The sequence below is a fragment of the Giraffa tippelskirchi genome, chromosome 11 (assembly GCF_054371585.1).
Source record: "Giraffa tippelskirchi isolate mGirTip1 chromosome 11, T2T-mGirTip1v1.2.pri, whole genome shotgun sequence".
Lineage (NCBI taxonomy): Eukaryota > Metazoa > Chordata > Mammalia > Artiodactyla > Giraffidae > Giraffa > Giraffa tippelskirchi.
The window spans coordinates 26,832,388-26,848,271 of record NC_137285.1 but is presented as its reverse complement, the minus strand read 5'-3'; the positions used below and the strand labels follow the sequence as shown (position 1 = coordinate 26,848,271).

The window sequence follows — 15,884 nt, the reverse complement described above, 5'->3', positions numbered from 1 at the left end:
CCCAGAGGCAGGACTGCCTGCATGCTCGAGGTACCGGCAGACGGACTGTGTGCTGGGCACACAGCGGACAGCATCCACCCCCCAGCCCCAGTGACTGAGCACATTGCCCTCCCTGCAAGCTTTTCTGAAACTCTGGGCAAACTCTGGACCTGAAGGCCCTGGAGCCCGGCTCTTTGGAGAGGGGCAGTCAGTGGGGGGCCGCTCCCGGACCCAGGAAGGGGTCGCCTGTGCCCCTGGCTCACTGGATCTCAGTAAGTTAAGGGGCAGGACCACAGGACCTGCAGGAGATGCTGCGTCCCTGTGTTTCTGCTGCTGCTGCTGCTGCTAAGTCGCTTCAGTCGCGTCTGACTCTGTGCGACCCCATAGACGGCAGCCCACCAGGCTCCGCCGTCCCTAGGATTCTCCAGGCAAGAATACTGGAGTGGGTTGCCATTTCCTTCTCCAGTGCATGAAAGGGAAAAGTGAAAGTGAAGTTGCTCAGTCGTGTCCGACTCTTAGCGACCCCATGGACTGTAGCCTACCAGGCTCCTCCGTCCATGGGATTTTCCAGGCAAGAGTACTGGAGTGGGGTGCCATTGCCTTCTCCGTGTGTTTCTGCAGTGGGACGCAAATTCTATTTCAAGCTCCAACTCTGAGTGAGGCAGAAATGGGGTCTCTGTTGGCCAGGGTGCCCCCTTTCCTTGGTGGTGTCGGGACCGAGGTGTGTGTGCCAGGGTGAGGGCTGGTAGAGAGAAGCAGTGCCTGATCCGGGAACAGCTCCAGTGACCAGAGCTGAAGAGCCAGCACGGAGGGAGGCGGCCCTGAGATTGGAGCCACAAGAAGCTGTCACCCTGAGCAGGCAGGGGGCGGGGGGCCAAGCCGTGTATGGGAGCCGCACCTCCCATGGGGCTGTCTGCGAGGAGCCTGGACTCAGGTCACAGGGGAAGGACTTGGTGGTCCCTTGATACACGGGGCACTACCTGTCCTGGCTGGCACCCCAAGAGGCACGTCCTCCTCCTCATCCTGTCTGGAGGCCACCAGTCCTCTCTTCCCCACTGTGAGGTCCTCTCTTCCCCACCGTGAGGCTCCTGTCTGCCCCGCTGTCCCTGGGGATCCTGGATGCTCCATCCAAGGTCCTCCACCAACCTTCCGTCTCTGAAGGTGTCTCCTGCCCTGCTCGGATCACCTGGGGACCCTTATGAAGGTGGGGTGGGGGGTCTCACCCCTCCTACTGCAGGTGCAGGGACCCTCTTTCTCAGGGGCCCTCCAGTGTCATGCACACTCCCTTCCCCAAGACCATTCCCATCCTGACCCTGACTGCCAAGTCTGGGGTCCTTGAAACTCCCTCATGATGGACAACCCCCTGGGAGGACTCCCCCAGGCACCTGAGGGCTCTGTTCTCACGATCCCAATTCACTTCAGGGAAGGGAAGTGTCCAGCCCCTCCGGAGGGGGATACCGCTCAGTCCAAAGCCCCATTATGAACCCCACTGGGGACTCGGATGGACCCCAGCCCACAGACAGCGATCCCAGGAGACAGGATGCCCAGGTCCTGGGTCCCTCCTGGAGCCAAAGGCCAACCCTCGATCTGGACCAGGTTAAATCATCCATCCAGATGCCAGACTCCCCGGGGTGGGCACGGCACCTCCTTCCAGACCCCAGCCCAGGCGCCTCCACCCAAGGGTCCACTCAGGTTTCTGATTCCTGCCTGAGGCCTGGGGCTGACCCAGCTCGTGGTGGCCACCTGACCTTAGAGGGAGAGGATGGCAGAGCCTCTGCCTTGTGTGTTCCCAAGTGGGGGCTTCTGGTTCTCAGATGCCTTCCCACGGGCTTCATCATGAAGCAGGAGGGGTCAAGATACACACCCATGGGGCAATGGAAAGTTCTGGAACTAGATACAGGCAGTGGTCACACACCCATGAATGCACAAATACCACAGAGCCATGCATTTTAAAGTGCTTAATTTTATGCTTTGTGGACTTCAACTTTTAAAATTTAGTATACCTCAAATATCAGATGGGGCATACTTACACCAAAAATGTATTCATCGTATATCTGAAATTTTAAAAAGCCGATTGTAAAAACTCTGACACAAGCCAGGAAATAATAACATCCCGGTGCCACAAATAATATGTCTATGTGGGGTGGGGGTGGGGGGCGTACCCGACCTGTCCTCGAGTGTGGGCAGCACACAGGATGTAGTCGTTCTAAGAGTACAGAGACAGGGAAAGAAAAAAGACCCCAGCAGGATAACCCGCCCTCCCCTCTCCAACCCTGCTTAGTTCTCACAGCCCGCTCACTGCTCACCTATAGCCACTCAGCCAACCTCACGGGCCCTGGGAAGGGCACTCTCAGCCCCCTTCTCCAACAGGAAGTGGGAACCTGCCCAAGGTCAACCATGGCGAAGTGCAGCTGCACGGGGGTCAGAGTGGCTGTGGGCGGGCATCCCTGAGCTGCCGGAGTGAGGAACTGCGGGGAGCACAGGAGGCTGAAACCAGGTAAGACCAAGAAAACCTGTTCACATTTCATAATTTATTTAAAAATTTTACATACTGGTATTTTTCAAGAAAAGCGAGGACTCAGGCCCGTCCACCACTGCCCCCTGGTGTCCCTGATGAGGCCATGGCAGCCTCTGGCTCATTGGACACTCCTGGTGCCAGGCTGTCTGGGACCCCGCAAACCACTCACCACGAATGTGCATGAGGCCCGCCACCCCAGAGGCAGGCCCTGCACCCCAGGGACAAGGCGATCTCCAGGGTGGGGAGGAGCATCCCTGGTTCTCTCAGGACAGTGGGGCCGTGCCGTGTGCTGCTCCCAATGGGGTGCAGAGCGCACACTAGGACCCTGGGCTGGCAGTGAGGGTCCCCGGAGACCAAACTGGCTGAGCTATTCCCTGCTGTGACTCCTAGGGTGCCTGCTGTGAGCCCCCGCCCTGCTCCTCTGGACAGGGGTGCAGGCAGAGGGGGGCTGTGCCTGGAACGTGGTGGGGACAGGAGGCTGCTGGGGGCAGCGAGGGTCTCTCCCTGCTGGGCCCGCCCCCTGCCCCCGCCACAGCTCGCTCAGTCCCTGCCAAACGTAAGCTAGCACCAGCTGTGTGCTTGAATAAACCAGTTTCTTAAAGCAAATGGGGTCACTGCCGTAGACGGAGAACCAGGCATCCACAGTACAAGAGGAGACTAAAAAAAAAAAACAATCGCCCTGGAAACACAAGCAGGTGCTGGCCCGCAGCCAAGGTGCCTGCTCTGCTCAGGGCGTGGAGGGGTTGGAGGGATGAACCAGCCCCGCCTGTAACTCCCTCGACGGGGCACAGACACTCACTCCCGGGGCTCACTGTGGTTCTGGGGATGAAGGTGACCTCAGTAGAGCTTGGCTGGGGACAGGTAGCTTGCTCCCCACTGACTGGAGCCTTTCCTGTCCCTCCCAGGTCACAGTCTAACTGCAGCAGAGAAGGTTCCAGGGCTGTCCCAGTGAGAGTGTGGGCCATCCCAGGTCAGGAAGCAGAGAGATGCAGAGGGCCTGGGGTATCTGGGGGGGCGCAAGGTGCTGCTAGAAACCACGACCCAGAATGCTTGTAACTGCAGCCCTGGGGGCAGGGACTGCTCTTGTACTCCCCCGAGATAAATCCCCACTTTGTGTCCCCGCCAGGCTGCAGAGAATGGAGGGTCCCCAGGTAGCATGTTCCAGCGAGGCCAGCAACACACTGCAGTCGTGAGGGCACGCTGCCAGCACTGACCCCAGTCCCACAGGCACAGGAGGAGGGAGTGGGCTTCCCTAGACCCCCACCCACCAGCCCACCTGAACAGCTCTCCTATGAAACCACTTATGGGGGAGGGGGTGGGGAGCAGGGTGCACAGGGTCAGCTCAGCGTGAAGTGCTGGGCACAGAGGTCCTCCTGCCGGCCCAGCAGGCCCTGCGCTGGGATGAACTCCAGCGGCACCGACCCCGGCCCCTTCTTCTTCAGCTCCTGCTCGAAGATCTGCAAGGAAAGGACGGACAGTCAGTCTGCGCTCTGCAGCCACAGCCACCCTGCCCCACCCCCAGTGCAGCCCTGCCGCACGCCCTCACCTCGAAGGCGGTGACCTCCAGCAGCGGGGCGATGCTGACCTCGGGCACGGACAGCGCCTGGTTGATGACGCTGGCGGCCTTGGACACCTCGGGGTGGTAATGCTGCTGGAGGGCCTGGAGGGGCACATGGGATTTCACCAGCCCTCCTCGGGCAGCACTGAGCAGAAGACATCCCAGTGTTTCAGCAGCCCGGGGAGGGGGACAGAGTGGAAACTCCACAGAGACAAAGACTCCCCTGGGAAACCGAAGTGATGGGGCAAGATGGGATCCTGGGGGACAAAGGCCAGAGGAAGGAGCTGGGCAGAGACACAGGCGGGGCTGGGTGGGTGGCCAGGGGAAGTGCCCCAGTGGGGGCGGCTCCAGGAAGCTCAGGGTGTGATCCGGGCAGTCAGGGTGCCCTCACCTGAAGCTCCCACAGGGAGCTCTCCAGGGCTCGGCTCTGGGCCGGGTCTTCCTCTGCGGGGTCATAGGGGTCGGCATCCAGCTCTAGGAACAAGACCCAGGGCTGATCTCCACTCTCCCCCACGTACTGGCCTCGCAGCCCAGCCTCCTCCACCTCCAGCTGCACTCACCAGGGCCCCGGGGCCGATGCATGAGGACCCGGCAGGCCGGGTGTCTGCGCAGCAGGTTGCAGATAAAGGGCAGGACCATGAGCAGGGCCTCGGGGGGTGCTGTCAGGGCCAGACGGGCCAGGCGCTTGGCGAAGGCAGCCACCAGGTAGGCAGGCAGGTGCCTGGGCAGGGCAGTGGGCGTGAGACCCTGCTGCCCCCTGCACCAGCCCCCAGCTCCCCTTCCCACCCCACAGGACTCAGTGGGTCCCAGGTGGCCCCTGTTGCACTGAGCCAGGCCAGGTGTCCCCTAGTCCCACCCCCACCCCTGTACTCACGAGGATGACAGGAAGAGGTCGGCCAAGTGGAAGAAGCGGGCCCGGTACTTCACGTGGAAGACGGACGGATCGAGGAGGCCATACAGCTTCCGGTAGAAGTCAGGGTACTCCCTAGGGGGTAAGGTAAGCAAGGGGGGCACATGTAGGGAGAAGCCCCAGAGAGGATAGATCAGAACCCCGACCTGGGGGCCTCCCTGGTTGCTCAGTGGTAAAAAAAAATATCTGCTTGCCAATGCAGGAGACTCGGGTTTGATACCTGGTCCAGGAAGATCTCGTGTGCTATGAGGCAACTAAGCCTGTGCGCCACAACTATTGAGCCTGTGCTCCGCAACAAGAGAAGTCACCGCAACTAGAAGGTAGCCCTTACTCGCCTCAACGAGAGAAAAGTCCACGTGGCAACGAACAGCCAGCACAGCCAGAAAGAGATAAATCAAGTTTTTAAACAATGCCAGCTCAGGTCAAGGACAGACAAGCAGAGCTAAAAGGCCCACAAACCCCTAGGAGGACACTCACAGGTTGTGCTTATGAATCAAGATGAAAAGTCCATTCAAGGCCAGCAGGCTGACGGCTCCACCTGCAGAGAGACACAGCTGTGAAGCCCCAACCCAACGGCACCCCGACTCCAGGGACAAGATTCCAGCAAAGCTAGAGGCCATCCGCCAGGTGGGAGGTAGGAAAAAACCTCCAGCACAAATACTGCTGACCAGCTGGGCCCCTGCTCTCAACCCTGCTGGCAGCCGGCATCCAGGAACGCAGAGCACCACCCCATGCCTGGTCCCACTCTGGGCCCACCGGGCGTCTCCTGCTCACCGATGTCGTAGGCGCGGGTGAGGAAGTCGATCATGAGGCTGGGCTGCGCCAGGTGCGGCAGGATGGAGTCATGCATGATCACCAGCACCTTCTTGCAGACACGGAGAGGCAGCTGCAGGAAGCAGCAGGTCAGGGTGCCGGCTGCCCTATTCCGAGAGCCCCGCTCTGGAGCCCTGCCCCAGGTCCCTCCCCCTCTCCCTACCTGGTGCTTGAGGAAGCGGAGCCACATCTGCTGGAAGGCCTTCCTGTGCTCCTGCAGGGAAGTGGCAGGGGTTGAGGTCCCCCATGTTCCCAATCCCGCCCCACCCTCCTCCTGCCTCTGGTAAGAAGGCGACAGTACCTAAGGAATCCCAGTGAAAGAAAACCTCCCTCGGGGCCACAGGGTCGGTGTTCACAGCCCACCCTGGCAACAACGTTCAGCACCAAGAGGTCTGGGTAGGCTGCCTCTGACCTCCAGGAAATATGCCTGCAGGCATCCTCTCCCCTTCGGGTCCTCCTGTGACCCCGCTGTCAAGGCTAGGAAGGAGGTGCTGGCCCAGGATTAGGTGGTTCCCAGGGAGGCCATCCACCCATCCGTCCAGGGAGTCTCACCTTCAAATGAACAACCTTCCACTTGTCTGACAGCTCTGGAAGGAACACGAGGGGTCACTCGACGTGCGACCCGGCTGGGCCCCTCCTGCCCACCCTCCCACATCCAACACTTACCTGTGTGCTTCACATAGAAGCTGGAGAGGGTGCTCTCCTGGCGGGGCAGGCTCACAGAGGACAGCAGCATGAAGGCATTGTTCCAGAAAGTGAGGGGCACCTGCCAGAGGTCTGGCCTGAGTACCTGGATGCTGCATGCCCACTGCCTACTCCCTCCCTGCTCCCAGGGACCCGGGTGGCTCACCTCAGGGCGCCCATCGGTGGCCCGGGCCACGGTGTCGGAGGCGGCCTGCATCGTGTGGTAGCGGACGTCATCGTGTTCCAGATACTCCCGGAACTGGGAGAGGAGCAGGGAGCAGTCTTCCTCTGGAGACAGCAGGCCTCCCACCACCAACTGCACGTGGGGAGCAAGGCAGGGCAGTGAGCATCTCTCCGACCTCCGGGACAGACAGCCCAGGGGTGGAGCTCACAGAGCAGAGTCTAGGGGAGCTGCAAGAGTCCCTTCAACCCCACAACCCACAGATGGCCAGGGGAGACTCACCCTGAAGAGCTGGTGGGGGAACAGATAGTTGCCTTCCCACTTGGGCTTCTCCAGTGGGTGCTCACCCTCCAGCTGCACAAACTTCATGAGTGTGCTGAGGGCCAGCTCCTAGGAGGAGGGGTGGCAAAGGGACCATGCTGCACATCTACACGTTAACCCCTGCAGACAGGTGCTTAGACTTGAATGCCTGCAAAACCACACTCCGGGCAGAGTCAGGAGACAGAATGAGCCCACACCCCAGGAAATCAGCCAGAGAGAGAACATCCTTACCCAGAGAGGGGTCTGCAGTCACAGCCCCAGACCCCTGCTGTGCAGAGAAGGTGGGGCAGGGGCAGTGCAGGTAAGAGGCAAAGCCACCCACCCCAGCTCACCTTGACCTGAAAGGAGGGGTGAGCCAACAGCTCCCCCAGGCGGTTGCAGCAGCTTTGGTACCGGTGCCGCATCCACACCTTGTATTTGCGAGTGGCCCCCCGGGACCCTGTAGGCGGGACAGGGTGGTCAGCCCACACCCTGACTGGTGCCAGCCCCAACCTCCCCCTGCCTTCTACTCCAAGCAACCAGGGAACGAGTGGAAACGAGTCACTGTGGCTCCAGACCTGGGGTGGGACCAGCACGTTCCCACAGGCAGGCAGGGCAGGTCCTACTTGGGCTTGGCCTTCTCTCTTCACCCCAAGACCCAGACATCCTAAGGACCAGCCACATAAACCTAAATCTTTGTGGTACTAAGCCAACGCTCCACAAAGTCAAATCCCACAAGAGACAGGAGACAGTTACACCCCACTCATCCTTTACTTAAACTCAAAGTCTGTATTACCCACGCCTTTCCCCAGATACAATCCCCTGATCCCACCCACCTGCATGCCCTATGATGGAGTTTGGGGTGGGGTCGAGGGGCTCATTCCATGTCAGCAAAATCCCTCTCCAACCCTGTCAAGACTAGGCCCTCCTGGACACTCACCTGTCAGGACCATCTCCTCAGAGGGCAGTTGGCCCACAAACAGTTCTCCTCGGGCCAACAGGGCCCCGAAAAGTCGGCTGCATGAGTGCACAGCTTCCTGGATCTCCTCCTGGTCCTCAGACTGTGGGGAGATGCCGGTGTTCACAGGGTGCCCATCAGGAACTGTGGCCCCTGCTCCCTTTCCCGACCAGGACCTCAGCCCCATCCTCCTCCACCCCTGATCCCGGTGTGACTCTCCCATCCCACCTCTGCCAAACCTCCCCCCCGGGACCCTCCAACCTAGAGCCCTGCGAGGCTAGAGAAAACTTCCAGTATAGCCTTGGACTCCACCTCACAATTATCTGCCCCCATTCGAGACCAAGTCCCACTTCGTCCGAGCCCGAGGAGATTCCCATTCTGGTCTCTAACCCGCGGACCCGGCCGCGACCCCCGCCACACCACACGTGCCCCCACCTGCAGAACGGCCAGGATGTCGAACACGGCGTTGGCCTCGCCGCGGCTGCCCAGCACCGCCTCCACTAGGTTGCCCAGCGCCCGCCGCGAGCCCCCGCGGCCGGCGTTCCCCTCCATGCCGCCACCCACGCGGAACAGACTAGACCCTTCGCTCCGCCGCCTGGCGCGCCACTGACGTCACGCCCCGCCCCCGGCATCATCGCGGCGCGCCGGGAAGGAGAGACGCGCGGTGGCCGGCATGGCGCTCTTCCACGTCGCGCGGTACGCTGGCCCCGAGGCGGCCGGGGCGGAGGCCGAGGCAAACGGCCGGGCTCGCGCGCTGCTGGAGCGGCTGCAGTGCCGGGCCCGAGAGCGGCAGCTGCAGAAGCAGCCGCCGCAGCAAGCGCCCGAAGAGGCCGCGCAGAGCGCGCCGGCGGCGGGGAAGCGGCGGCGGCGGCCTCGCAGAACTCGGAGGCGCGAGGGCGGCAGGGAGCCGGGGAGCCCGCCCGCGCCCCCCAGCAAGCGGCAGAAGACCGACGACGAGGACGAGGGCGCAGGTGGGGCCTCGTGGGGCGGGGCGGGGTCCTGAGACTCGGGGCCGCGTGGTGCTGACAGCCGCCCCGGCCCCGCTTCTGCCGCGTAGAGAGCAGCGAGGAGACACCGGCGGAGAGCAGCGTGGGCGCCGAAGCCGCAGGATCGCTGGAGGGCCGGGGCGGACCGCCCCCCGAAGAGGCCTCTGGACCCCTAACCCACGCCCTGGTGCTCGGGGGCTTCGAGAGAAGCAAGGTGCCAAAGGTGAGCGGCCCGGGGGAGGCTGCAGAGCTGGGATGACTGTCGTTAACGCGGCTCGTGTTCGTGGAACAGCTTGAAGGACGGTGCCTGCACCTGAGTGAATTCCTGAGTAGGCTAACTACTGACATCTGCGGTGGCTACTAATCGTTTGAGTTCTGTGCAAGCTCAGCATTTCTACCTTCAATTGTAAAACTTTTCTTTTTTCATAATCTATGAGATCGACTTGGTTTCTGTGCTGCTGTCACAGAGATCTCTAAACAGCTTCACTTCCTTGGTGCACATTTAAGGAGGTTCTACTGTGCTCACTTACCTGGGAGTTGCAGCTTTATCTTAGCACAAGAGATTTCAGTAAACAAATACTGGAGCTAAAGGATGTTTGGACAGTGACAGTCACTAGGAAGAATAAGAGAGGCTTGGCAGAGTCCATGTGAAGAGATCCACTTTTTTTTTTCTTTTAGTTTTATCAGAGTATTGTTGATTTACAGCATTTTGTTAATTTCTGCTGTATAGCAAAGTGAGTCAGTTTATATGTTTGTTGTTCAGTTGCTCAGTCGTGTCTGACTCTGCCACCGCATGGACTGCAACACTCCAAGCTTCCCTGTCCTTCACCATCTCCCAGAGCTTGCTCAAACTCATGCTCATTAAGTTGGTGATGCCATCCAACCGTCTTGTCCTTTGTTGTCCCCTTCTCCTGCCTTCAATCTTTCCCAGCATCAGGGTCTTTTTTAATGAGTCAGTTCTTCACATCAGGTGGCCAAAGTATTGGAGCTTCAGCTTCAGCATCAGTCCTTCCAATGAATATTCAGGACTGATTTCCTTTAGGATTGATGGGTTGGATCTCCTTGCAGTCCAACGGACTCTCAGAAATCTCCAACACCACAGTTCAAAAGCATCAGTTTTTTGGCGCTCAGCCTTCTTTATGGTCCAACTTTCACATCCATACATGCTGCTGCTGCTGCTGCTATGTTGTTTCAGTCGTGTCCGACTCTGTGCGACCCCATAGATGGCAGCCCACCAGGCTCCCCTGTCCCTGGGATTCTCCAGGCAAGAATATTGGAGTGGGTTGCCATTTCCTTCTCCAATACATGAAAGTGAAAAGTGAAAGTGAAGTCGCTCAGTCGTGTCCGACTCTTAGCGACCCCATGGACTGCAGCCCACCAGGCTCCTCTGTTCATGGGATTTTCTAGGCAAGAGTACTGGAATGGGGTGCCATTGCCTTCTCTGACATCCATACAGGACTACTGGAAAAACAATACCCTTGACTATATGGACCTTTGTTGGCAAAGTAATGTTTTTGCTTTTTAATACGCTATCTAGATTTGTCATAGCTTTTCTTCTAAGGAACAAGCATTTTATATCCATTCTCTTTTAGATTCTATTCCCATATATGTTATTACAGAGTATGGAATAGAGTTTCCTGTGCTATAGAGTAGGTTCTTATTGGGAGATCCATGTTGAGTTGGGATCTGTCTTTCTCAAAGACAGAAATCAGCCTAGTTAAGATAGGGGAAGAGGGGCAGCAGGGAAGTGTGTGCCAGGCAGAAGGCCGGATTGGAGCGAAGGCCCTGAGGTAGTAATGAGCTTAGTGTATAAAAAGCATGGAGGGGATTGTATACTTAGGGGGCTAAAAACTGCCAGGTCACAGGGCACTGGAGCTGTGGCTCAGAGCACAGATATTTTTAGAGCATGGATGTTATCGTAGGTGCGAAGGTAAGTCCCTGGGTGGTTTGTTTAGCTCAGGGAGTGGCACATTTTGGACTGTATTTCTCAGTTCCTTTAAACGTCACGTGGTGAGTGAGTTGTGGAGGTCACGGAAAAGCTGGGCACTCCCTGATGGTCCAGTGATGAGGATTCCGCACTTTCACTGCCAAGGACCTGGGTTTGATCCCTGAGGGTTCAATCCCTGGACAACAACTCAGATCCCACAAGCCGTGCAGAAAAAAGAGAGCTGGGAGAAGTTTGAAGCCTTGCCTGTTTCTACAGCCTCTTTAGCCTTAGTGTTTTGAGTTCTTGGCTTCTCAGGCCTTGCCCAGCTGGCTCTGGAGTATTCACCTGGTCTTTCTCTTCTGTCCTTTGTGATAGGTCCAGCCTTTCCTGCCAGTGTGGTTGGCTCAGCCAAGCTGCGTTGGAAAGAATGTAACTGAAGGCTTGGTGCCTATCGAAGACATCCCTGAAGTCCACCCAGACCTGCAAAAGAAGCTGCGGGCACAAGGCATCTCATCCTACTTTCCAGGTGCCCTGGCTCTGGGCAGGTGGATGGGGGACGGGGTGGGGTTCCTTCTAGAGCATGTTCAGAGCCATGCCGGGCCTCACTCAGCAGCTGCCAACACAGGCAGTCCCTGCACACGTCCAGTGTCAGGTGTGGCCTTGATCTCAGCACCTTCAGCCTCTTCGACACTCCTGGAGGCCCTGGTGCCGACCCTGAGGGAGAGCCCAGCCTAGAGGTCACAGACGGGGAAGAGGCTATTTCTGGCCTCAGAGCCTGTGCTAATCCTGGGTGTCCCTGCACAGACATGACCTGCCTCTTGCCCTTCCCTGTCCAGTGCAGGCTGCAGTGATTCCTGCTCTCCTAGAGAGCACAGCCAATGGGTTTCTGGTCAGCAGAGGTGGCTACCGGCCTAGTGACCTCTGTGTTTCTGCCCCAACGGGCAGTGGGAAGACCCTGGCCTTCGTCATCCCTGTGGTGCAGGTGAGCATAAGGACCCCTCACCCTCCGGTCGGGCATGTAGGCAGGGAGTGACCCTGCTGACACGGGCGGTCATCCTCCTCTGCAGGCCCTGCTACATCGAGCTGTGTGTCAGGTTCGTGCCCTGGTTGTGCTGCCAACCAAGGAGCTGGCCCAGCAGGTACGTGGACCCCATGCCTGGAGGTCCGATCCAGAGTCTTTGTTGCTGCAGGGGGGCCTCAGATCACACTGGTGATGGCCACTCCTCTTCCAGGTGAGCAAAGTGTTCAACGTCTACACAGATGCCACTCCTCTTCGAGTGGCCCTGATCACCGGGCAGAAGTCGCTGGCTAAGGAGCAGGAGAGCCTCGTGCAGAAGACGTAGGTCCCACTGGGCTGTGGGCACCTTGGGGAGGCAGGCTCACTTCGTGCAGCTGAGCTGGAGCCATCTGGCCCCAGGGGAGCGGGACTGACTGCCATCCATAGGGTCCCCGCGTAGGAGGGATCAGTGCCAGGGGACCTTGCTGAGCCACCCTCTGCTCCACAGAGCAGATGGCTTCCGTTGCCTGGCTGACATCGTGGTTGCCACCCCTGGCCGCCTGGTGGACCACATCGACCAGACCCCAGGATTCAGCCTCCAGCACCTCCGCTTCCTGGTAGGTCACCCGCATGGAGGGAGGCCCAGGCCTAGAGCTGAAGCTGACCTCAGCTTCCCTGTCTCCTGCAGATCATTGATGAGGCTGACCGCATGATCGACAGCATGCACCAGTCCTGGCTGCCACGGGTGGTCGCTGCTGCCTTTCCCAGTGAGGGCCCCAAGGATCCCTGTGCTCTGCTCCAGAGAACGCAGCCCCGGGTGGTGACTGCTGCCAGGTACCCAGCCCTGAGCTTGCTCTGCTCCCTGCCCAGTGGGGCTGCCCTGAGCTGGTCCCTCGAGCCGTCTCCCATCTGAGATGCTCTCCGCCGGGCTGGAGGGGCTGCTGGTTGGGCTGTGGCTGCTTTTCCAGTACCCTATTCCCTTTCAGCATGTGCTGTCCCCAGATGCCCCTGCAGAAGCTACTCTTCTCAGCCACCCTGACCCAGAACCCCGAAAAGCTGCAGCAGCTCGGCCTTTACCAGCCCCGGCTCTTCTCAACGGGGTCAGCGCACAGGGGCCCCAGAGACCCCAACATTGACGTGGATGGAGACTCGGGTGGGAAGTACACCTTCCCTGCAGGGCTCACGGTGAGCAGGGCACTGGGGGTGGGGAGGGGGTGCATCTAGGCACCCGGGCCGTGGCCAACCCCGTGCCGTCCCCCACAGCATCACTACGTGCCCTGCAGTCTCCGCTTCAAGCCATTGGTCGTCCTGCATCTGATCTTGGAAATGAACTTCTCACGTGTCCTCTGTTTCACCAACTCCCGCGAGAACTCACACAGGTGAGGCCTGGCCGCCCAGGGCGGGGGCAGGAGCGGAGGCAGAGGTTGTTCTGGCCCCAGCCCACTGGGCTCTGGCTTCTCCCACCCAGGCTGTTCCTGCTGGTCCAGGCTTTCGGGGGTGTGACCGTGGCTGAGTTCTCCTCCCGCTATGGGCCTGGCCAGAGGAAGAGCATCTTGAAGCACTTTGAGCAGGGAAAGATCCAGCTGTGAGTACCTGGCGAGACAGGCTGGGTCCTGCTCTGGGGAGGGGCACTCACTCGGGTCAGCAGGTCTGGTGCAGGAAATGCGCCTCTGGACTTCATGGGAGTGCCCCCGCGGGAGGTGTTTGCCCACTCCTGGCCTCGGACGGGAGCCACAGCCCCTCATGTCCCACCAGTCTTATCAGCACTGACGCCACGGCCCGCGGCATCGACGTGCAGGGCGTGCAGCTGGTGGTCAACTATGACGCCCCCCAGTACCTGCGGACCTACGTGCACCGGTGCGGACCTGACCCTGGGTCTGGGGGAAGGGGTGGCCTGGAGAGGAACCACAGTTCCCTCAGATCCCCGAGGGGCTGGAGGCCAGCCCTCTGCAGTAGCTGTGCTTGGTTTCAGGGTTGGAAGAACTGCTCGTGCAGGAAAATCTGGACAGGCTTTCACGCTGCTCCTTAAAGTGCAGGTCAGTCCGCGTGGTCTCAGCAGGAGGCTGGGGATGGGTCAGGGGGGCGGGGAGGAACCTCTTTCCCTCGTGTGCCTCCCTCCAGGAGAGGAGGTTCCTCCGCATGCTCGAGGAAGGCGGGGTGCCCGCGCTAGAGCGGCATGACACCCGCAGCGAGCTCCTGCAGCCGCTGGTCCCGCGGTACGAAGAGGCCTTGTCCCTGCTGGAGAAGGCCGTCAAGGTGAGGGGCCGACCGCGGGGGCTGACCACGGGGGCTCGTCTTTCGGGGAAACCTGAGGCAGAGAGAGGAGATGGGGCAGGGAGGCCCACGGCCAGGCTCACTTTCTGAGCAGACATGGGATGTCTTGGGGTTGGAGGGGCAGGGCTGGTGCAGGGAGTGAGGGGAGGTGGCGTGGGCCAACCCTGTCTCCCCTCCTGCAGGAGGAGCGGAAGCAGAAGGCAGCCTAGGCCAGGACTGGGGACACACCAGCGAGGGCTCCCTCCTTCCTGGAAAGATCCTGAGCAGCGGCTGCCAGATGCATGAGCCGGAGTCAGGGAGTCTTCAGGTGCAAGAGTCTTGGTCCCCAGGTACTCTGCTGCCTCAGGCCAGGCCCCAGGACACGCACAAGGCTTGGCCCAGGCACAAGGTCAGCTCACCTTCGCGTCAGGTGGTCTTCCTGGAAACAAGGCTCCAATGAAGCTGTTCACGCTCCCCCAGAACTGACGGGGTGGTGTCTGCCATGCGTTTGGCTGTAAGTTGGGGGTCAGCCTTGAAGTGCCTTCAGGAATTCAGTTCTTCTAAGGACGTGAGCCACCACCTCGAGTGGGAGAGGTGGCCCTGGGTCCCTCACTGTTGGGGCAAAGCGCTGGCCACTTGGTAGCCATTCCCTGAGAGGCATTGCCGAGACCAGAGGACATGCTATGTGGTCATCAGTGCTTTACTTCATGATTATTTAGAGTGTGTGAGATGAACATCCAGAAAATGGCTTCGGAGCGCTAACCACTGGCTGTGAGCGAGCCTCATTGCCAAGACTCATGTGCTGACGTTAAATAAAGTGTTAAACTGGGGACGAACTGTGGCTTCTCATCTCTGCCTGGACACGTGTCACTTGTGTTGGCAGAGTAACAACCCAACCCACAAGTCCTGGCGTCCTGAGTGCTGGCTGTCACCGAGTCAGGGAGGCAGTGGCCGCTACCTGCAGCTGCACTGCTTTGTGCAAAAAGTCCCTGGGAGCACGGGGGCCTGCTGTCCGGCTGTGGTCTGAGCCTGTGTGTTGGAGGGACACGATTACAGATGGCTTGGCTCACACCATCCTGAGGAGCTGGAACCAGTCTGCACAAGTTGGGGGGCGGGGAGAGGCACGGGTGTAGCCGGTGGTGAAGCAGAAGCCTCTGAGTCACTTGTCAGGAAACCTCAGGTTGGATGCGTCCAGTTTATTGAAAAACAGTGCCCCAAATTACCAGAGTCTTGTTTCTGATAAACAGCCCCTGCTGACTGGGTCTAGCTTTTGCTCACAGAAGGTAAGGTTGACTGGAATCAACTTCCACGAGGTGGAATGGGGAATGCCATAGACCCTCCCTAACAAAACTATTGGCAAAATCACAAAAACATAGCCGTTTAGAGTCTAGAAATTGTCCTAAGGACAGATAGCAAATAGAGAAACATTTCTCTAAGAAAATCCAGACAAGGGCCAGCTGTGTTTGAGCTCCTGCACCACCCCACCCCCCACCCCCGCCCAGCATGGTGGAGGCGCCCCTCCCAGGGGGTTCGGCCAACAAGCCATCAGAAGGTGCTTGGTGTCACTGGTCACCCAGGAGGTGCACACCAGACACAGGCCACCCCCCACAGCAGGGAGCCGGGACAGTACAGGTGTGGCACTGACATGGAGACGGCCCCGCACGCTGGCACTGTTGGTGGGTGTCCCACACCTGGGCACACACCCCAGAGAATGAACGTGTGTTCACGCAGGACACAGCGTACCTCCTAACAGCCAGGGAGTAGAAACATCCCAGGTGTTCATCACCTGATGAATGGATGAGAACACAGGGTGTGTGTGC

At 59.4% G+C, this 15,884-nt stretch overlaps 2 protein-coding genes across 9 annotated transcripts; one reads left to right on the top strand and one right to left on the bottom strand.

The window, feature by feature from the left end:
- Window positions 1-2,495: 2,495 nt before the first annotated feature.
- Window positions 2,496-8,506, bottom strand: NOC4L (nucleolar complex associated 4 homolog). Of its 7 annotated transcripts, none has more exons than XR_014068856.1 (15): window positions 8,337-8,506; window positions 7,884-8,004; window positions 7,297-7,403; window positions 6,926-7,033; window positions 6,629-6,778; window positions 6,445-6,544; window positions 6,331-6,365; window positions 5,942-5,992; window positions 5,740-5,851; window positions 5,443-5,503; window positions 4,930-5,040; window positions 4,616-4,776; window positions 4,447-4,548; window positions 4,044-4,157; window positions 2,496-3,954 (listed from the first exon to the last, which is right to left on the bottom strand). XR_014068856.1 is itself a non-coding variant. In XM_081541763.1 (15 exons), the coding sequence occupies exons 1-15, from the start codon at window positions 8,451-8,453 to the stop codon at window positions 3,835-3,837; spliced, it is 1,551 nt and encodes a 516-aa protein (XP_081397889.1). In that variant the 5' UTR covers window positions 8,454-8,506; the 3' UTR covers window positions 2,496-3,834. The 7 variants fall into 7 exon arrangements, 6 of the variants coding, with proteins under 6 accessions (XP_081397889.1, XP_081397893.1, XP_081397892.1 ...); XM_081541763.1 differs by having other exon boundaries at window positions 4,447-4,529; XM_081541767.1 differs by having other exon boundaries at window positions 4,447-4,529; window positions 5,740-5,791.
- Window positions 8,507-8,537: 31 nt separating this feature from the next.
- DDX51 (DEAD-box helicase 51) lies at window positions 8,538-14,894 on the top strand. Of its 2 annotated transcripts, none has more exons than XM_081541761.1 (15): window positions 8,538-8,872; window positions 8,959-9,110; window positions 11,190-11,340; window positions 11,651-11,796; window positions 11,882-11,953; window positions 12,047-12,153; window positions 12,320-12,428; window positions 12,500-12,645; window positions 12,798-12,996; window positions 13,075-13,190; window positions 13,280-13,396; window positions 13,567-13,668; window positions 13,784-13,847; window positions 13,933-14,067; window positions 14,268-14,894. In XM_081541761.1, exons 1-15 carry the CDS (start codon window positions 8,575-8,577, stop codon window positions 14,292-14,294), a joined length of 1,941 nt encoding a protein of 646 aa, XP_081397887.1. In that variant the 5' UTR covers window positions 8,538-8,574; the 3' UTR covers window positions 14,295-14,894. The 2 variants fall into 2 exon arrangements, with proteins under 2 accessions (XP_081397887.1, XP_081397886.1); XM_081541760.1 differs by having other exon boundaries at window positions 13,933-14,087; window positions 14,210-14,894.
- Window positions 14,895-15,884: the final 990 nt, after the last annotated feature.